General features: G+C 54.7%; 5 protein-coding genes across 8 annotated transcripts in view; 2 read left to right on the plus strand and 3 right to left on the minus strand.

Moving 5' to 3' along the window:
• Nucleotides 1-1,869, minus strand: part of SNX21 (sorting nexin family member 21) — a 5,900-nt gene extending 4,031 nt beyond the window's left edge. Inside the window, 3 exon segments of the mRNA XM_081832677.1 lie at nucleotides 1-66; nucleotides 500-767; nucleotides 1,784-1,869. Of these exon segments, the coding sequence (XP_081688803.1) occupies nucleotides 1-66; nucleotides 500-767; nucleotides 1,784-1,801 (352 nt within the window). The 5' untranslated portion in view covers nucleotides 1,802-1,869.
• Nucleotides 1-4,026, plus strand: part of ACOT8 (acyl-CoA thioesterase 8) — a 20,388-nt gene extending 16,362 nt beyond the window's left edge. Inside the window, exon 6 of the mRNA XM_081832670.1 lies at nucleotides 3,796-4,026. Coding sequence (XP_081688796.1) covers nucleotides 3,796-3,914 — 119 coding nt within the window. The 3' untranslated portion in view covers nucleotides 3,915-4,026. The remainder of the gene's footprint in view (nucleotides 1-3,795) is intronic.
• Nucleotides 4,027-5,151: 1,125 nt separating this feature from the next.
• On the plus strand, nucleotides 5,152-7,918 carry TNNC2 (troponin C2, fast skeletal type). The gene is made up of 6 exons (XM_006751389.2): nucleotides 5,152-5,260; nucleotides 6,743-6,794; nucleotides 6,935-7,078; nucleotides 7,170-7,284; nucleotides 7,448-7,584; nucleotides 7,733-7,918. Exons 1-6 carry the CDS (start codon nucleotides 5,258-5,260, stop codon nucleotides 7,762-7,764), a joined length of 483 nt encoding a protein of 160 aa, XP_006751452.1. The 5' UTR covers nucleotides 5,152-5,257; the 3' UTR covers nucleotides 7,765-7,918.
• Nucleotides 7,919-11,652: 3,734 nt separating this feature from the next.
• On the minus strand, nucleotides 11,653-16,361 carry UBE2C (ubiquitin conjugating enzyme E2 C). 4 transcript variants are annotated; one of them, XM_081832672.1, is made up of 6 exons: nucleotides 16,174-16,361; nucleotides 15,587-15,614; nucleotides 14,724-14,810; nucleotides 13,485-13,689; nucleotides 13,310-13,369; nucleotides 11,653-12,362 (listed from the first exon to the last, which is right to left on the minus strand). In XM_081832672.1, exons 1-6 carry the CDS (start codon nucleotides 16,272-16,274, stop codon nucleotides 12,328-12,330), a joined length of 516 nt encoding a protein of 171 aa, XP_081688798.1. In that variant the 5' UTR covers nucleotides 16,275-16,361; the 3' UTR covers nucleotides 11,653-12,327. The 4 variants fall into 4 exon arrangements, with proteins under 4 accessions (XP_081688798.1, XP_006735347.1, XP_081688799.1 ...); XM_006735284.3 differs by lacking the exon at nucleotides 11,653-12,362 and adding an exon at nucleotides 12,556-12,804 and having other exon boundaries at nucleotides 16,174-16,355; XM_081832673.1 differs by lacking the exons at nucleotides 11,653-12,362; nucleotides 16,174-16,361 and adding exons at nucleotides 12,556-12,804; nucleotides 15,972-16,098.
• Nucleotides 16,362-17,194: 833 nt separating this feature from the next.
• The window catches only part of DNTTIP1 (deoxynucleotidyltransferase terminal interacting protein 1), a 23,214-nt gene continuing 20,653 nt past the window's right edge, over nucleotides 17,195-19,755 (minus strand). The window contains exons 11-13 of the mRNA XM_081832668.1: nucleotides 19,223-19,294; nucleotides 17,667-17,722; nucleotides 17,195-17,555 (exon numbers count right to left, since the gene is read on the minus strand). Of these exons, the coding sequence (XP_081688794.1) occupies nucleotides 17,417-17,555; nucleotides 17,667-17,722; nucleotides 19,223-19,294 (267 nt within the window). The 3' untranslated portion in view covers nucleotides 17,195-17,416. The remainder of the gene's footprint in view (nucleotides 17,556-17,666; nucleotides 17,723-19,222; nucleotides 19,295-19,755) is intronic.

Raw genomic sequence — 19,755 nt, forward strand, 5'->3', positions numbered from 1 at the left:
AGAAATCCTGCAACTGCCTTGCCAGGGGCTGACTGCCTCGCTGCCCATCAGGTGGGAGGCTCCGATCTGCATGGGGACACGACCAGTCACATCAATGGGCCTGGGGCTAAGGTGGACATAAATCACGTGTGGTGACCTCACTCATCCTCCCAACAGCTGAGACAGGCTTTATTTCCATTCGACATAAATGGAAACAGGGCCAGAGAGGGGCCAAGTGCCAAACACCGTGTCTGGCAGACAGTAGGCTCTAAATAAATATTTCCCCCGCAAAACATCGCCGGCACATTATTACGATTTGTATCCCAGACCCTGTAAATTTAATGCCCCCAGCAACCCCGAGTTGGGAGTGATTTCCCCCATTTGACACGAGGGAAAACTTGGCTCAGAGAGGTGTTGTGACTCTCTGAAGGTCACACAGCCAAGAGATGGCTGGGGAACAGGGCTGGGGTGGAGGCCTAATCGAGCCCCAGGGTTCCCGCCTCTGTCTTCGGGAACTCGCCTGCATCTTCTCCCGACGCCCCGTCCCCAGAGGGCAGCGGGTCGGGGCCAACCTCCCCGTCGTCCTCTTCGTCGTCGTCCTCTTCGTCCTCGGCGCTGGTGAAGCTGAGGGTGCCGCTGAGGCGGGAGGACAGGCCCTCGGCGTCGTCGTCCTCCAGCTCCGAGCTCTCCGGGAACTGCTCGGCCTCCGGGCCGGTCGCCGCCTCCCCCGGGTTGTCGCCGGCCAAGGCGTGCCGCAGCCGGTGCAGAAGCCGCGAGGCCATGGCACCCTGGGGGGAGTGCGCGACGCTGGGTCCTGGGCGGGGGCGGGAGGGAGACCCGGGGCCCCGCGCGGGGAGGAGGGGCGGGGCCCAGGCGGCGGAGGGAGGGGCGCCGCGGAGGCCCCGCCCTAGCCCGTTGGGGGGGGTCGTGCGAGCCCCGCGCGTCGCCTAGCGTCGCCCCCCGCCCCCTCCGCGCAACCTAGGGCCGCGCTCTTCCCGGGAGAGGCCAGGACCCTCCCCTCGCCTCTTTCGCCCGCTAGCGCGGCTCTCCCTCCCGCGCCCCGCGGTGCGCTTAGGGGCGCGCGGTTCCCCAGCGTCCGGGGTGCAGCCCCGGCAGCTTACCGAGGCCGGCCGGGCTTCGCCGGGCCCAGGCCGCTCCCAGCGCAGCTCCAGCCGCTTCCTGCCGCCGCCCCGCCCCCGGCCCCGCCCGCTCCCCGGAGCCTCCCGGGAATCCCGGGCTTTTCGCTCCGGGAGGGACTTGGGAATCCTGGGTAGGCCTGGGCGAACCCCAGCGTCCTGCGGGATTGTACCCAATCCGCAGGGGCTCTCTCCCCCCGTGAATCCTGCCAACCGTCCCGAAGACCCAGTCTGTCCCGGCTGCCCCCAATCTATCCCGCAGTCTCCATCCAGCACTTAACTTTCCAAAGTCATGCCACAGTGGGAAGCCCATCTCGCCGGTGAAAAAATTGAGGCCAAGGGAAGACACGTTATCTAAGTTGGAGTCTGACTTCGACCCTAGAGCCTAGGTTTTTTTCCTGTGTGAAACAGGAACAATTAAAACTAGTACTAATTTTGCAGTCCTTGTAAGGACCCTGATCCAGTGCCTGGCGCAGACCAGGGGCTGACAGACTGATCAGTTACATAGTGATTATTGTTTCTACAGTCTTCACACGTTCTTATGATCTCATTTGAACCTCACACATAGGAAGTAGCAAACGGGGAAGTGAGATCCAGAAAGGCAGAGTTATTTGCCCAGAGTCACACAGCTTGCCAGAGGTTTCTGAGTGTGGGGCCTTGTAGCCTACCTTTCCTGAGTTCCTCATTCTGTTCTTTCCCCACACAGAAGGCCTGGTAATCTCAGCAGCTTCTCTGAAGGGCTGGCTGTGTTTTATCTTTTACTGGGAGGGCAGCAGTGGGTCAGGAAGAATTTATTGTCACTTCCTGTCAAAAGGCCTTGCTATCAGTCCCTAGCAAGGCAGATATTCTTGGTTATACAATCGAACAAATAAAATCTGACAGTCCTTTCTACCCTTTTTGAACGGCACAGGAGAGAGAAGTGGGGGGGGAAGTAGCTTTGAATGGGAAACACACTCCACTATGTGCAGAGGTTCCGCTGTGACCTACATCCTGTTTTAGGCATTTTACATGGGGTCACATCTCACACTCACATCTTGGGGGAGGGGCTGTTATTGGATAATAATGGTCCATTTTCAGGATGAAGAGGCAAATTGACTTTCTCAAAATCCAGAGCTAGGAAATATGGGAGCTAGGATTCATGGCCAAGTCCATGTAATTTCAAGAATCTAGCTACTCTTCATTCAGCTTAGCAGTAGGGTGTGGGGGCAAAAAGAGACACACTTCATTCCTTAATTCATTCAACACTCACTCATTCACTGAACACCGAAGAATATCAACTTGTATTTTGGCATAGGTCTCACAAATCTGGGTAGGTGTTCAAAAACACAAAGCAGGTGTTCATAAAACCACGGGTTGTCAGAAATCTGGTCTGGTACTTCTGTTTTACAGATGGGAAGTCTGAAGCTCAGTGAGGGGAAGGGACCTACCTTGGGCCATACAAATAGGACCAGAACTAGACCCCCTGAAGTCTTGTATTCTCCACTATCCTATAATATCTCCCTACAGCCACCCTGAGAGATGGTCATTAAAATTCCTGGTTGCATACAGTCAGTAACAGGGAGCTCATTATCTCCGGAGGCTTCCCATTCCCGTGATTTTTCAACCTTGACGGTTAGGAACTTCCTCCTCATAACCAGATGCCACTCCGTTCAGTTATTCCTATAAAGAACATGGTATTTATTGAGCACGTGCTAAGTGCTGGGTGCTGGGGAATGCAGTGAAGAACAGGTAACAGTCTTTGGTCCATGGAACTCAGAGCAGGTCATGTCATGTGGCATGCTTAGGGCTATGACTGAAGAAACTACTGAAGACTGCCTTGGACTCCCTTGGCCTGGGTAGGCGAGGAGGGATCCCGAAGGAAGTGATGTTATTTTTGATTTGTATTTTTTTTTTTCAAGTAATCTCTACACCCAACGTGGGGCTCAAACTTATGACCTGGAGATCAAGAATCACATGCTCCACTGACTGAGCCAGCCAGGTGCCCCTTTAAATATATATATAAAATGAATATTTATATAAATATATAATATAAACACACACACACACACACACACACACACACACTCATGACACCAAGATCAAGAGTTGCATGCTTTACCGTCTGAACCAGCTAGGCGCCAGAAGGAAGTGATATTGAAGCTGAGAAAGATTACAGCGAAGTAGGCAGGTGAAGAGAGAGAAGATGGAAGTTCCTGGCAGAAAAAACAGCACGTGCAAAGACCTGGAGGCTACACAGGGTGTTGTTTGGAGCTGTATTTTAGTCTGACCAGAGCAGAGCAGCATGCAGGATGGGGAGGGAAGGGATGGAGGTTGGAGTGGTTAAAGGGAATAGATAAATTTGGACCTTATCTATTTTCCTGAATAAATGAAAGAACAAATTAATGAACAAATGATTGCTGAGGGTTCCAAGTTCTCTGCTTCAAAGGAATCATTGGTGGCTCCAGGGCTCACATCCAAATTGGACTCCCCTGGTGTTGCTGCCCCTTGGCCCTCTGCCTGGCCGGCGGAGGCCTTATGTAGCCTGGCCTAGCTCCACTGAGCTTTTCTTGGGAATGTCTATAAATAGAGAAAGATGGCAGCCCAGCTGCCACTGTCCGTCTACCTTCCTTGGAATCCAGCCTCCTTTCACTGGCCCCAGGCTCTGCGCTCAGTTGTCTTCATGCTCTTTCTGTTGACTTAGCCACTGTCCACAGCATCGCCTACCTCTCCAACACCCAGCCTGGACCCTGTGGATTTGCGGGATGGGCTCCCTTCGGACTGGACTCGCTCTGCCCATCCCTTCACTCTCCAGATGGCTAGCTGAGCTGCTCCGGACTTCTTCACCAAGCTCTAGGAAGGGGCCGGCTGCCCCTTTACTCACCCAGAGAACCTGCCCCTAATCCCCCTCTCCCTCAAAAAAAAAAAAAAAGAATCCCAAACACCCTTTTCCTGGAGAAGGTAAACTTGAGAGGAAGATCTGCTTTCAACTTTATTTCTCCTCCGACTGCATACCCATCTCCTGGACCCCTCCCTAGATTTCTTGTTTGGACAGGTCCCCTCAAGGGTTGTCCCAACTTCCCTTCAGGATTAATAAGAATCACTGACATGGGGCGCCGGGGTGGCTCAGTCGTCAAGCGTCTGCCTTCGGCTCAGGTCATGATCTCAGGGTCCTGGGATTGAGCCCTGCATCAGGCTCCCTGCTCAGCGGGAAGCCTGCTTCTCCCTCCCACTCCTCCTGCTTGTGTTCCCTCTCTCGCTGTGTCTCTCTCTGTCAAATAAATAAATAAAATCTTTAAAAAAAAAAAATGACTGACATGACTAGAGGCCTTTATGATTTACAAAGCCCCCTAGTAAAAAGGGAATAATCCTAGCTTCTCCCTCATGGGATGGGGTGATCTAGGTGACATCACGTGGTTAAAATGCTTAACATAGAGTGTGGCTTGTCCTAGAGGTTCAGTGATCGTGGCTGTCACTTTGCCCTCCTCCCCTCCCCTGCCCTCTACCACGGTTCAAAGACAGGACGTTCCACTTGCCAAGCACCAACCCTATGGAGTGGGCACAAGTTGGGTGACTTGTAGCTGGGCCCCCATTTCCCATGGTCTGTCTGTGAGGGAGGTCATGACTGTCCCCATCTCCACCTCTCAGAGAAGGAAACTGAAGCTCAGAGTGGCACGTCGCCTGCCTAAGAGTGCACTGCTTGCAGAGACAGGATCTGGATCTTGGGTTTCAGACTTCAAGGCTTGTGCTCTTCCCCGTCTGCCATGCTGCTTCACTTTTCTCGATTCCGATTGTCCTCACCCATCTTGGAGCCAGCGTGTTCCTTGAGCAGGGGCTCCCTAAGGCAGTGGAGCAGGGCGGGTTCTCCTCCCAAGAATCTAGGACATTAAGGCCTGCCACCTGCTCAGAGGCTTAAATTTCTCTGCAAGGGCCCTTGGCTAAATTAGGTAATGGGCTAGGACTCTGGGATGGGGGTGGGCGGGGGGGGGAGGCGCTCGCTGACCCCAGGATCTGATTGGCCAGGGCAACTAGTCCTGGGGAGCAGGGAGGTGGGAGGAGAGGGTGCCCCCTACAAATCCAAGGGGCTGGAGCAGGCCAAGGCATCTTTGGGTGGTGGAGAGCTGAGGAGGTGACCTGCAGCAGAGGAGGCCCTGGGACTAGCAACCATGGTAAGGACAAGAAGGGACTTCATCACTTTGCTTGCTGGAGCACTTCTGGACCTCTTCCAGGCCAGATCTGGGTGCTCTGTAGTTCGGTAATTGGACGTTTGAAGATGGAACATGAAGGCTCCTGGAGCCCAGATGTCTAGGAGGACGCCTGGGAAGAAGGCCTTGGACTTCTCTAGGAAGGGGAGAGGTTGGGGGGTTCCGGGGATTGCCGACTCCCTGCAGACCTGAGGCTTCGGCAGTGTTGGTTACGGAGCCGTGAGGGGAGGGGGTCCTAGCTTGTCTCCCTCATCGTAGAGGGGGGGACCCTGAGGGCCACAGTGAGTCACCTAGCAAGCCAGTGGCAGGGGTGGGCTAGAAGCCTTGCCAAACTCTCCTGAAGACTTGTCTGGAAGAAGGGGGGCCTGCAGGGTCTCAAGCCAGCTAAGGTGCAGGATCCCAAGAGCTCCAAGGGTGAAGAGACGGGGCGGAAGATGACAGACCAAGGTTAGAGAGGACCCGGCCTCCCAGAGAGGGGTCCTAATCTGGGGCTGTCATTTCCCCTGAGGTCCCCTTCCCCACCTCACTTCAAGGGGTAACTAGACCCTGGAGGACAGCTGCTGTTGCCCATGCCAAGCTAAAAATAGCCTGTCCTCCTGCATGGGCAAGGAGGAGGGAGGAGGGGAGGGCAAGAAGGCGGGCGGCGGTCAGCCGGTCGAAGAACGCCTTGGCCACCTCAGCCCCTCCTCCCCACCAGCCTCAGTCCAAAGCCGCATAGCCAGATGGCTTGGCTTAGATGTGGCTGGATTCCCTCCCCCGAAATCTTATTTTCACCTCCACAAGGCCCCCCATCATATTCTGCCCAGCACGAGTAGTATTTACTCCAATGGCTGAATGATAAGAAGGAAGCTTAAAATCTCCATCTCTGCAAGTTCTTGGAGGGGAGGGATGATGTGTCTCAATCTTCTTGGTCTCAGTGCCCAGTCTCTGGCCTGACACCTAGCCGGTGCTCAATGACTTTGCCTTGCATTATTATTTATTTGAGAACAAACATTTGTTGAGCACCTGTTACAGAGCCAGGCTCTGCTGGGAGCTAGGGAAAACTGGGAAATGACGCTGGAAGAGTGCTGGCACCATACAAAACCCTTTTACATCCCTGATGTCATCTCATCCCTGAAAAGCTGCTGAGAAGAGATAGGGTAGAATTAGCGACTTGCCCGAGGTTAATGGTGCAGGGGTGGAGGGGTGTGGGGGGGTGGGGGGAGGTTCCTGACTTGACATCTGATTAGCAAGTTTGAAGACCTTGGGCATAATCTGTGTTTCCTCCCTAGTTCTTCAAAACTGGGGTCAGGTGCTGTAGGAGCATGCAGAAGGTGTTGCTGGTTTGGAATCGTTTTTCTGGAAGACCAAAGGGCACTGACAGAAGGGGGTTGAAGAGAATGGGGTTAACACAAGAATGAGCTGTGGGGCCGCCCCTTCTGCCCTCTGATTCTGTGTCTTCTGCAGACGGACCAGCAGGCAGAGGCCCGGTCCTACCTCAGCGAGGAGATGATCGCTGGTGAGTGCAGGAGTGCAGGTGGGAGGGCTGGCTGCCGGGTGGAGGTGTGCTGGGCAGTGTTCCGTGTCTGGGCAAGGTGGGAGAGAAGGTGTGAGGCTGACAGTCCATCCAGGCCCACCTCAGTCCTCTGCCTCTTCCAGAGTTCAAGGCTGCCTTCGACATGTTTGACGCTGATGGTGGCGGGGACATCAGCGTCAAGGAGTTGGGCACGGTGATGAGGATGCTGGGCCAGACACCCACCAAAGAGGAGCTGGACGCCATCATCGAGGAGGTGGACGAGGACGGTGAGCAGGTGGTCCTCCGAGGCGGGGCTGCGATGGTGGGGAGAGGTGGGCACGCAGGGCTGAGGCTCACTCAACCCCCTGCTCCCCTCAGGGAGCGGCACCATCGACTTCGAGGAGTTCTTGGTCATGATGGTGCGCCAGATGAAAGAGGATGCGAAGGGGAAGAGCGAGGAGGAGCTGGCCGAGTGCTTCCGCATCTTTGACAGGTGCACTGGGGGCCTGGGAGCCGAGAAGGCGCTGAGCTGGGCGAGTCCCGCCGGCGGGGGGCGCTTCGGTTCTCCGCGCGCCGGTGCGGGAGGGGGCGTCGCCGTGGCCAGGGCGACTCGCCCTTGCCTGCCCTGAGTCCTACCCTGTCGCTTCGCCCCGAAGGAACGCAGACGGCTACATCGATGCGGAAGAGCTGGCTGAGATTTTCAGGGCCTCTGGGGAGCACGTGACAGACGAGGAGCTCGAATCCCTTATGAAAGACGGTGACAAGAACAACGACGGCCGCATTGACTTCGACGGTGAGGCCCGCGGGAGCGCGGCGGGGGGCGGGGCCACGCGGGAACGCCCGGGGCGTGGCCCCCACGCGGCCGTCCGTGGCTTTGCGGGCAGAGTGGGGAGCTCTCGCCGGCGCCGGGCGATTTACGCTTCCCCTCCTCGTCCCCGCAGAGTTCCTGAAGATGATGGAAGGCGTGCAGTAAGAAGTCGCCCTCGCCTCCGCCCAGACCGCGCGTCCCTCGGGTGAGGGCGGTGCCACTCCCGTCCCCACCTGCCCCGTCCCCTTCTCCGCCCCGAGAGGGAGGCGCGGCCCCTGCTGGCTCTGTGTCCGGAGGGAATAAAAGCAGACACCGCAAAGCGCGTAGCCTGAGTGAGAGGAGGAGAGGGGGTGGGTGTGGGTGTTAGGGCCCTCCTGACTGGGTCGCCTTCCAGGGCGCCACCCGAGCGTCCTCGGGGCTCCGAGGAGGGGGGATCCGAGCTGCGGGACGCACCGAGCCGCAGGAGCCCTGGCGGCGCCGACGAGCTGGGCCGGTTCCCGGCAGCTGGAGCTGGGCGTGGACAGCTCGGCCGAAGGGGCTTCGGTGGCGCCTGGTGCTGGAGGAGGGAGGCCGGGGGTGGGGGGTGGGTGGGGGTGGTGCGGGCTTGGAGCTGTCGGGGTGAGGGTGCAGGGGATGGAGGGTAGGGTGAGGGCGCTGCAGGCGGCTGGAACCCCGGGGATGCCGAGGTGAGGCCCCTTTGCTTCCCCACCGTCCTTCCTTTCTGGAGCCTTTGGGTCTTTTTTTTTTTTTTAAGATTTATTTATTTATTTGAGAGAGCGAGAATGAGAGAGAGAGAGAGAGTACATGAGAGGGGGTAGGGTCAGAGGGAGAAGTAGGCTCCCCGCTGAGCAGGGAGCCCGATGCGGGACTCGATCCCGGGACTCCAGGATCATGACCTGAGTTGAAGGCAGTCGCCTAACCAACTGAGCCACCCAGGCGGCCCTGGAGCCTTTGGGTCTTGGGTGCAGGCTACCAGGCTGGGGATGGGAAAGTGAGCATCGTTCTCATCCGTTCTGGGCAGCATTCATTCCTGCTTGACTTTTTCTACTTCGTCTGTTCTGGGCGTTTCTAGGTGCTCCATACAGGAGATGGGACAGGAGGGGGGGCGGAAAAAAGGCAGGAAGGAAGTTCTGACGTCATCATCTCCACCCTGGATCCCTGCCTCCAGCTCCGGCCAATGCCCTCAACACAGGGCCCATTAGCATGATCTAGCTAAAAGAAATCTGACCTGGCTACTCCCCTGTTGAAAGACCTTCAAGGCTCCCTTTGCTTCTAGAATCAAGTCCAAATTCCTTTCCCCTCCTTCCCGTCTCGGGTTCCAGCCACACTGGGCAATTTGTCGCTCCTGCTCTGGACAGTGGGGGTGCGCTTTCAAGCCTTTGGGCTTTTGCTTATGCTGTTCTCCCTCCTTGGAATGCCCTTCCTCCTCTAATAAGCCTGGCGAAACTCTCAACCCAGCTCAGATACCCTCTTGTCCCTTGATCCCTGCTCCCACTGGCTTCCAGAGCTCTTTGCACACACCATCAGTTAGAGCAGGCATCAAGGCCAAGCTAACGCAGTGCAGTGGTGATTTCGCTTTTAGAGTTTGAATCATCATTGCTGGTGACAAACCATTCTGTGCTTCGGTTTCCTATTCTGTAAAATGGGGATAATGACAGTACCTACCTTGCAGGGTTGTGAGAACGAGCTAGTGTGTGCCGTGCAGAGCGCTTAGAACAGAGTGTGGCACATACTAAGCACTTAATAAAGGCTATTATTAATATCACTACTATCACCTTGAAACATTGACCTGTACTGTTATTCTTTGCCACAGTCCTCCCTCTCCAAGTCCTTTGTGTTCTCGGCTCTCCTCGCTGAGCCATTCATGTTCCCCAGTTTTTATCTCCAGCCGGGATCAGTCCTCGTCACTAGGACTGCTTCCCGTGTGCTGGGCCCTGTGCCTTGCAGGCAGGGCTCATTCGTACAAACAACCTTTGAGGCAGTCGGATAGTGTTCTCCCCATTTTACAGTGCAGGAAACCAAGGCAGAGTGAGGTGATGTAGCCAGGGATGCGGACATTTGGTGGAAACAAGAGCAAGGCTCTTAACCGTGGCCCCATGTACCTGTTGACTGTTCTACCTGTGTGCTGCGTACTTGAGACTGGTCCTGCCCTAAGCTGATAAATGCCCCTCACCTTCTTCTCCAGTGCTCCCTTATCTCAGAGATGGTACCCTGAGGGATGGGCCTAAGTTAGGGGTTCTGGAGCCCCCTTGCCGCTTGTAATTTACTCTGCCCTGCTACTTTCCTTCTATCCCCTTACCCTTATCCCTCCTCTCTGAGCCCACTCGGTGTTGTGGCTCAGGCCGCCCGCCATTGCTCACCACGTTGCTGAGAGCAGTAGTTAACGTCCCTGCCATTTACTCCCCCGGCGGCAGCCAGAAGCAGCTTTCTGAAACCAAAGCTGATCACATCCCTGCCCTACTCCAGGCTGCATTAGCTGCCTCAAGGTAAAACCCTGCATTTTAAAGGCCTTTAATTGAAAGGCCTTACACGACCTATGTGACCTGACTTCCAGGCTACTTTGCCAGTGTTCCATACTCCATCTCCTTCTCCAGAAAGTCCTCCTTGACCCTCTTGGTCTTCGTTAGGCACCCCACCTCTGAGCTCTTGTAACATGTGAGACTAGCAGGTGACATTTATTACCCGATACACCAGGCACTATTCCAAGGCCCATCTAGCCTATGAAGTAGCTACTAATATTTCCATTTTACAGAGAGGTTAAGTCTAAGTGTAGGCAAGTAGCACGGGGGTGGTGTGGGGACTGCTGGGTTTGAGCTCTTCACCACCCCTCTGTATGGCACTTACTCTACCCCACTGACATGCTTGTCTGCCCCCTGAACTTCAGCCTCTGAGGACAGGACCGTGTTCTTTCCCCTGCTTGATCCCCAGCCCCAAGCATAGGGCTTTTACTTTGTAGGCACTCAGTAATTTTATGGGGTGAATGGGAACAATGATACCTTCTAAAACTTACTGAACTAGGCTTCTTTTTGTTGCAAGTACTGAAACCTAAAGCAAACAGACTTAAACTAAAAAGGGACTTACTGGCTCATGAAACTGGGATATTAAGGTGTCCCAGCTGGAGGCCAGAGTCTCAATGTCACCTCCATTTCCTAGCTACTCGTCTCTGCTTGACTTTCTTCCATCTGCAGCTGTCTGCACCGCTGCCCAGACTCCCTCCCCTTTTAGCAACCCTATTAGTAAAAGAATTCTACTTTCTGCCAGGAATTTAATTCCAAGGAACACTCTGCTTGGTTCTGAACTACAGTCAGTCCCTGGGTCTGACACAAGGCAGGCCATGTGGCCCTCCTCGGGGGGTGGGGGGGTGGGGTGGGGTGGCGAATACTTTGATCAAAGACCACGCGGAGAGGCATCTTAAGGCAGGCAAAAAGGTCCGCCCACCTTGGCCAGCATCCAGTAAGAACCACTAGTGCCAGGTTCTGAGCTCCCTCTTCCTAGACATCCTCTAGCCAGGGGTTTTCAACGCTGAGAGGGCATCAGAATCCTGGAGAGCTTGTTGGGACCAAGACTGCATTTCTACCAAGTTCCAGGTGAAAGGGCCACACCTTGAGAACACCGCTCTACACCTTTAATTTCTAGAGATGTAGGACCTCAGGCCCCACCCAGACTGACTGAATCCAAGTTTGCATTTGGGGTAGACCCCTGGCAGATTTATCTGCACCTTGGATTGGGCAGCACTGCTCCAACCCCCCAGGGGAGAGCTAACAGCACCTCAGGAGAAGGACTCGGGGAGGTCATCCAAATCCCATCCCAGACCCGCCGGGCCACTTCTTCCCTGCCTGCCACTGCCCCTGCTCAGTGGGGGCACAGGGCAGGAAAGGAGCCTGGGCTGGCAGGAGCAAAAGGAAGGTGAGAACGTTCCTGATGCCCTCCACTACTGTCTTCCTCCCCCTCCCCCCAGGCCATGTTGGAGGGCACCTGGCTGTTGTGTCCGTCCACCCTGGAGATCTTGCGGGACTGGACCAGGGCCATCACCCTAGCCTGCTCTTCTTTTTATTTTTTTAAAGATTTTTAAAAAAATTTATTTATCTGAGAGAGAGAGAATGAGAGAGAACATGAGAGGAGGGAGGGTCAGAGGCAGAAGCAGACTCCCTGCTGAGCAGGGAGCCTGATGCGGGGCTTGATCCCGGGACTCCAGGATCATGACCCGAGCCGAAGGCAGTTGCTTAACCAACTGAGCCACCCAGGTGCCCCCCTAGCCTGCTCTTCTCCCCTGCCTGCCCCTGCTGGTGCCTGTGGCAGGCCAGTGTCAAGAGGGCCTCAGGGCTGGGGGCCTGGGCCAGTGGGTGCAGCAGCCGGAGGACCCACTGGTGGAGATGAGCAGGTGAATGTACTCCCTGGGAGTGTGGAGCCATTCATCGGGGGGCCTGGGGTAAGGGCTGAGTCGAGCTGTCCTGGGGTCTCTGGCAGGAAAGAGGTGTTCCCTGGCTGTCTCCCAGACCCTGGGCCTGCTGTAGGGTGACCTGAGTGCCTTCTTTCTCCGTCTCAGGACCAGAACACCCCCTCAGAGAGAGTAGGTGGCTGGTCCTCACCTCCCAAGCCCCTGCTGTGCGCCCAGGTGTGCATATATACTCTTCCTACAGCTACAGCTGTTTTGCTTCAAGGTCTGGTTCAGCCTCATCTCTATTCCGCCGGGAGAACTCCAGTATCCACCACCATTCCTGGTACATGTCACAACTCGATAGAAAGGCATTCTGTAACACCGTCTTATAGAGGAGGAAAGAGATGCAGTCATAAAATGACTAAGGTCACAAGGGAAGGAATCCTCATCACCCCCTTGCTCAGCTGCTCAGCCTGTCAGCTGCCTCTCCAGGCTTTGGGAACAGGAGCAGGGCAAGAGCTGGGACCCTACTCCACCGACCCTGAGCCCTCCCAACCCTGGGGTAACGACAAGGCAACTTGTAAAAAAAAACCCAATGTATTTATTTAATATATTCATCACAAGGGCTCAACTGGAGACTTAATTTAAAAAACAGAAACAAAACAAAAATGACACCACAGCTTAAGATACAGAGTCCTGGACAGAAATGAAGAGAAAGACTATCTAAGGAGAAAATAAAAAGACAGCACAAAGAGAGAGGCTGGATGGTCAGGGATCTTGGCTGGAGACCTGCTTTGAGTAGGTTTCTTGCAGATACTTCTTAAAGGCTGGAAGAGAACAGGCAGGTCTCAGGGAGTGGTGGGGACAAGGTTACAAGGGACCCAGTAACATCAGGTTACAAGGGTTACAGTGGGCAAGGGGGCAGGCAAGGATACAAAGGTGGGAGAAGTCTGGGGAGCTGGGGAGGATCTCCTGACACAACAGATTCTCCTGCTGCGGCCTGCCTGGTCAGGTCTCCTGGATGGGTTCTTCTCCCAGGGATGCTGGGGAGGTGACTGGGGTTCTTAGTGAGCAAGTCATTTACACAAAGTTTGCTTTCTACTTAAAAAGTCCCTCAACCTACATTAATGTGGAAAGTTAGCTTTCTGATTTTACAGCAAACAGGCAAATCAGAAACACCGAGGCCGAGGTAGAACTGGGTTATCTGGGTTGACACCCACCCCAACCCAGTCCTCAGGACACAATCCCAAGTCACCAGGATCCTTCTGTTTGAGGGAGCCTTTGAATACTGGGGAGGGATCACCCGGTGCCTGAGAAGGATGAAGGACCCACCTGTGGGGTTTTTCCAGAGCTCGGCAGCATGCGTGTTCAAAGGACTATCAATGTTTGGTTCTGTGGATGGAAAGAAAGAGAATGGTTAAGTAGGAGAAGAGGCTAGCTGGGGGTGGGGGTGGGGGGTCCCGACAGGTTCCCAGTCTCAGGGGGAGGCGCTGGTCTCAGAAGTCACCTCCTAGCAGGCTCTGGATGGACAGCAGGATGGTCCTGACATCATACAGGGCAGACCACTTGTCCTTCAGGATGTCCAGGCAGATGTTCCCCTGGGTGTCCACGTTGGGGTGGTAGCAGGGTGTGAGGAACTTCACCGTGGGCGCGTTGTAAGGGTAGCCACTGGGGAACTCCAGGGAGAGCTTATACCTCAGGTCTTCATACACCTGGCATTGGAGAAACAGAGGGCGGGAGTGAGCCTCCCACCCTGAGCCTCATATCCCAACCCAAGCCCCGGTAAAGGGCTCGTAAGGACCTTTGAGTTTGCCTGGGACTTGACAAAAGACAAAGTGTTATACTGGCTCTGGTACTTTCTCTCCTATCTGGTAGGGACATCAGTGATCCTTCGGTGTAAACCGGCATCCCGAGGACTATCCTGAGGACTACCACAGCTGGGCTTTAGTCAGCCGCCACATTAGCTGCTGCCATGGAAAAATCAGGATATTTTAGACATACACCTGAATTTGTTGTTGTTGTTTTTTTAAATAATATTCCCTTTTGTGTCCATGAATGGACACTTGAGATGCTGCCACCTTTTTTTTTTTTTTTTTTTTACTATTAAAGATTTTATTTATTTATTTGACAGAGACAGACACAGCGAGGGAGGGAACCCAAGCAGGGGGAGTGGGAGAAGGAGAAGCAGGCTTCCTGCCGAGCGGGGAGCCCGATGCGGGGCTCGATCCCAGGACCCCGGGATCGCGACCTGAGCCGAAGGCAGCCGCTTAACCCACTGAGCCACTCGGGCGCCACACTGAATTTGTTTTTTTTAAAAGGTTTTGTTTTTAAGTAATCTCTATACCCAACACGGGGCTTGAACGTTTAACCCTGAGATCAAGAGTCGCGCATTCACTGACTGCGCCAGCTAGGCGCCCCTGGATTTCTGACTCATCTTTAACCAGATCTGCAGCAATGGGAAGCTGCCATCTTGAGACTGGTGCCCTCCCACTGGCCAAAGTCCTCACGTACCCTCCATCCTTCTTTCTGTTCGGGCCCCTATAGGCATCTGAAATGGAGAGCCCTGCTTTCAACCCAATGTCTTCCTGGACAGAGGGAGACACAAGGGCCCCGGGCTCAGAGCACCAGAACAGGACAGGCACGTGTGGAACCAGGCTCAAAGCTCGCCGACCTGCACTTGGTTTTCACCCCAGCCCCACCCCCAGACCCCGCAAAGTCACACTCACCTACCTCACCCTGCACTTACTGTGCCTGCTGCCCCATGGATGGTCCCCACCCATTTGAAAAGGTTGTCGGATTCAGGGAAGGCAGAGATGCCTTTGTCACCAGACGTCTGGGGAAGAAACAACATCTGCTGGGCTGCACAGTACACTTTTGGGGGTCAGTGGGTGAAATCCCCTTAAGCTCATCAAACTTTGATCCAAAATTTGGATCAAACTGATGGGCTTTTTTGAGGAAGTGATTCAATTCTTGGGGCTGAACCTGCCCCTTTGGGGAGGAGCACTGGGCTGTGTTAAGGAGGGAAGGGTTATGCAGAGAAACAGAAAGCAGCTCTGTGCCCCCAATCTTGTTGGATGCTGGGAATTCAGTTCGACATGCTAGTTAGTGCTGGTTACATAGAAAGCCTCAAGACTATTCATTCACAGACTAGGGAGATAGGGAATATCGGCACTGACGGATTTGAGTTGGATAGTCAGGGTTAAAGTAGACAAGGTCATCTAGGAAAAATTACTTGAAAAGTATGACAGGCGTCTTCCCTAGGAATAGTAAGGGGAGAGTTGGGTGTGGTTAAATCTCAGGGCAGGGCAGCAGGGCCAGGCAGCATAGAGAGAAGAAGGCCTTGCATGGCTTCAGGGAACTGTATTTTAGAGGGAACTTCATGGTGGTGGTGGGGGTGGGGGGGAGGGATCTGGAGTAGACACTGCTGGAAAGAAAGGTGTAGGTGGGGTCTATTAGCTTCTTCCCAGAAGAGAGGAAAGCTGACTCATCTTTTTATCCCGTGCTGTTTCTAGCAAAGAGCCTGATGTAGGAAAGGAGGCTACAGATAAGTGAGTGGGGAGGTGGAGGGTGGATCAATTGGCCTGGGGGTCTGGGCAGGTAGTCACTCACCATGAGGGTCATCAGCTCCTGCTGTAGCCTGCAACATAAGCGTTGGGAGTCACCCGGGAGTCTGGATGGGCCAGGGCTCCACACCGTGCTTCTGCCCTCACCCCAGAGTCCCTGGGGGAGCTGTCATGGAGGCTTCCCCTACCCTGAGGCCAGACTCAGCTGGGACACACTCACTCCCATTTCCACCGGAGAGTCCCAGTGAGTCCTCACCCTTCCTAATTCCAGGCTCTGGCAGGACGGTTCTGCCTTGTGCTTAAGCCCCTCGGCTTCTCAGACGTCTCCCTCCCTGTGCCGGATCCCAGTTTCTCCTCGCTTCCGTCCCCACTCCCCCTCCCTATCTCGCCGAGCCACCGAGGGTCCCAGGCACACTTTCATCTTGGCTCACCCGCGGAGGATCATGGCGGCGTGCCTCCCCCTTCTGTCCTCCTTCGGGGGGGCCCTCTAAGGGCAGCCCGAGCTCCCGGCGTGCCCTCCCGCTCCCGCACATTTACCCACTCCAGGAGGAGGTGGGGGCCCGGAAGTCCGAGCTCTGGACCCCAAGGCCCAGGGCGTGCCGGGCCCGGCCAATGTTACTCCACACTCCTCACCTCTTGCCTACGGGGCCCCGGGCGGCGCCCCCGCTGGGCTCGGCTCCTTTGCGGGCGGCGGCGACGCTGGCGGCAGCTGGGTCGCGGTTCTGGGAGGCCATCCCGGGCGGCGCTGGGAGGGAGACAGGAACTCCGAGAGCACTACTGCAACTGCAGGGCCGGCGGCCCGCCCGCCCGCGTTTGAATTGTAACCCTCCGGCGGCACCGGCCAATCAGCGGCTCGCTTGGGTTTGATCCAGCCAATGGGACGCGCCAGAGCACTGTGTCACCGCGCAACTGCTAGACCCACCCCCCAGCGCACCAGTATTGGGCGGCGGAAACGTACTTCTGAAGGGCGATTGGCAGAAGAGACTGTCATTAACTAACGAATCTGCAGCGGATTGGTGGCCTTTGGAAAACGCCGACCATTAAAGGGCCGAGGAAAAAGTCCACGTGGGATGAACCCTTTCAGGTCCCAGGCCTGGCTACCAGAACGAGCAGCCGGATCCCTACTCCCAGGGGAAGGGAACGTCTCCGGTCTGGCGACATCGGTACCCTTCCCTGAACCCGGAAACCCCTGCTCCTCCACATATTTTAATGTCCCGGACACCTCTGGAGGGACTTCATGGGAGGGGTATGATGGCCAGAGCAGGAGACTGTTGGAAACAGGCTCCTACAGCTGCCTCTCCAACGGTTTGCTGTGTGACCTCGGACACGGCATTTAGTCTTTTCACCTGTAAGACGGGGGTAATAAAAGGCTCTCCGCACTTTTCTTCTGGTCTGTCGTCAACCCCCATGGTGCCGGCCAACACGTCCTGCCACTTCTGTACCTTAGGGGATGAAGAAGTAAGAAACAGGGAAGGTTCGCAGGGTACACGGTGTTCCCAGCTTTGTCTCGTAAAGCAGATATGCACGGGGCAGTGGGACCTTACTGGGTCCGACCTGCGATGGGGGAGGGGTACCCGGTCCTTCTTTCCTACACCCACGTCTAGATCCTTTGGTATTTTGTCAGCCCCTACAACAGACCGCACAGCTAGCTCACTGTGTTTATTACAAACTGTTTAATTGCTTTTTAACCCGATAACTTTACAAATATAGAACCACGTGCCAGTCTGGGGGTGCTCTGTAGTGAGTCACTACAGACTAGCCCAGGCACAGCTTAATGCCGCTGAGATCCATCCAGAAGCAGTCCCAGCAGTGGCCTCAGTGGGTGACAGGGCCTTGGAAGAGGGCTGCCAAGTGTAGCCAGGGGACTTGGCTTTGGTCAGGTCTGTGGAGGTGCTTCAACAGCACGATGCTCGTTCTCTGTCCGTAGTGTCTCCATGTACTTTCGCATCTTCTCGACCATCCAGGAGGGTAGCACAAAGGATTTCAGTTCCTCCAACTTCAGGTCCAGACATCCTCTGGAACAGACATTGAGGAGGAGAGTTGAAGCAAGGAGGGTGCAGGCCCAGGTTCACCCCAAGGGGCCAGTGTGTGTGTGGGGGGGGCAGGGGACAGATGACTGGTTTTACCTGTAGTCATCACTGGCTGCGAGGTCCCGGATGTCCTCCTCGATGAGGAGGTAGGCCTGGGGCAGGAGCAAAGGAGAGTGATCACTGCCTCTGATTCATTTCAACTCAACAATACTATTAAACATGTACTTAATGTAAGGGCTGGAAGGGAGAGGGGCATAATTTACAGTTTAGGAGAGTGAGTAGGGAGAGACCGGAAAATAGCTCCATGAGACAACCTTTCACTCAAATAGAAACTTTATGGGTTAGGGAGTGGAGATGGGTGACTTACAGCCTCCTCCTCTTTTAAAAAAGGACTCTGGGTGCTTAAAATGAAATCGCAAGAGAGCTAGCAAAACCCACATGGAAACGGAATCAGGAGGAGGAAGCTGTAATGTTAACTCTAGGAACTGAGATGATCTGGGTTTGAACTTTGTGGCAGAAGGGCAAACGTGAGAAGCTGCACTGCTGTGCCCTACCAGGGGCCTGCAGCTCGGCTATGACACAATGCCATGGTCTGCAGGGGGAGAGAGCCCTCTCGTGTGCTTACCACACAGGGGATGTCATTCATCACATGGGAAAGTCTTCTGGGGGAGACAGTTCTTTCTAGTCTTAGGGTCAGGAGTAATCTGTGTGTGTCCCCTGAGTAATCTGTCATCTTATGAGCACTGTGAACTATGTAACCAATGAGATGTCCCTGAGAAGGGCCTAGCAATGAATTTGCAAAAACCCATGGAAGTGTGCTAGTTTCCCAGGTCAGCTATTAAAAAAAACACTCCTTTCAAAGCTAGTCTTGTTCATGGCTTAATGTTAGATCCTGTCTTTCCTCTTCCCATCTATTTCTTATTTACGTTATGTTGCATTTTATGTATGTGGTAAGTTCCCTCAAATCTTCTTAAACAGGGTGTAGGAATAAGTAGAGTAGTAAAACAGAAGACAGTTTCCTTGCCAGAAGAGACGGTATACTGGTTTGCAAGGCCACTGAATTCTCACAGGAGCAGTCCCCGCGGTGGGACTGAGTCCGCAGGTGATGGACAAAGCCCTGCTAGTTTCAGAACACATGCAACAATGGTTTTCCCAAGGTCGTTGCTTGATGAGCTAAGAACTCTTTAAGCAGAGGTGATTCCAGAAGGGGCTGCTAGGCGTGGCAAACAGGTTTCACTGCATGTGCTAACTCCTACTGACAGGAGGTGCTGCCTGGAGCACTGTGTTGGGGAGATCCTACAGCTGTGTCTGGTGGAAGAGGTGGTGATCCGTGAGAGCTATCTGTCAATGGGCACATGAGGCAAAAGTAGTGTTACGTGTGCCGTGCACCTGCCATTCTTATGCACAGCTAATATAATCTGAATAAGGATGGTGAAGGAGGGAGTGAGGGAGTGGTGTGTGGGAAGGGAATCCAGGGATTAAGTCTGGTCTTCAGTGGGAAGGAATGGGCCCCCTCTACCCTGGCAAGTCTCCCTTTCCACATTCATCAGCCTTTGAGAGTCTCAGATATGGAGGGAAGTGCCACCAATAGCCAGACCCTTGGCCCCTGGGCTGGGTGGGTCTCTGGCTGGGCATGTGTGAACAGTGCTTACCATCTTCCCCCCTGTTGCCCGCATGTGATGCTGCTCAGCCAGCCAGTGCTTGTCCTGGGGGTCAGCTGCATACTGGAAGGGATGAAGTCACAGACGTTAGCCTAGTGGGAGGAACTTTTCTCATTTGGTTTCAGAGCATCTCTCAGCCCCTGAGCATCTCTCACCAAGACCTCATCCCAGCCTGGTGAATGCAGAGGGCTTGCCAACCTCTTCACAGCAAGCGGAGCTGAGCCCAGGAGGCCAGGGGATGGGACCCAAATCCCAGAGGTTTAGCACACTTCCTACCCCTTCCTTTCTCAAAGCACAGCACTCTGGCAACTGGTCAGACTGGTGACTATTTTTTTTTTTTTTTAAAGATTTTATTTATTTATTTGACAGAGACAGAGATAGCGAGAGCAGGAACACAAGCAGCGGGAGTGGGAGAGGGAGAAGCAGGCTTCCCCTCGAGGAGGGAGCCCGATGTGGGACTCGATCCCAGGACCCTGGGATCATGACCTGAGCCGAAGGCAGATGCTTAACGACTGAGCCACCCA

The sequence above is a fragment of the Leptonychotes weddellii genome, chromosome 10 (assembly GCF_054177405.1).
Source record: "Leptonychotes weddellii isolate Sample4059 chromosome 10, ASM5417740v2, whole genome shotgun sequence".
Taxonomy (NCBI): domain Eukaryota; kingdom Metazoa; phylum Chordata; class Mammalia; order Carnivora; family Phocidae; genus Leptonychotes; species Leptonychotes weddellii.

Bases quoted from the DNA above. Each gene is read 5' to 3' on its own strand.
- TNNC2 (XM_006751389.2), top strand. The intron at 6,795-6,934 runs GTGAGTGCAGGA...TGCCTCTTCCAG, and splicing joins CAGCGAGGAGATGATCGCTG to AGTTCAAGGCTGCCTTCGAC. The intron at 7,585-7,732 runs GTGAGGCCCGCG...TCGTCCCCGCAG, and splicing joins CGGCCGCATTGACTTCGACG to AGTTCCTGAAGATGATGGAA.
- UBE2C (XM_006735284.3), bottom strand. From the start codon at position 16,274: ATGGCCTCCCAGAACCGCGACCCAGCTGCCGCCAGCGTCGCCGCCGCC. The intron at 15,615-16,173 runs GTGAGGAGTGTG...CTTATGTTGCAG, and splicing joins CGGGGCCCCGTAGGCAAGAG to GCTACAGCAGGAGCTGATGA. The intron at 12,805-13,309 runs GTGGGTCCTTCA...GTTCTCTTCCAG, and splicing joins GCTCTGGAAAAACCCCACAG to CCTTTAAGAAGTATCTGCAA.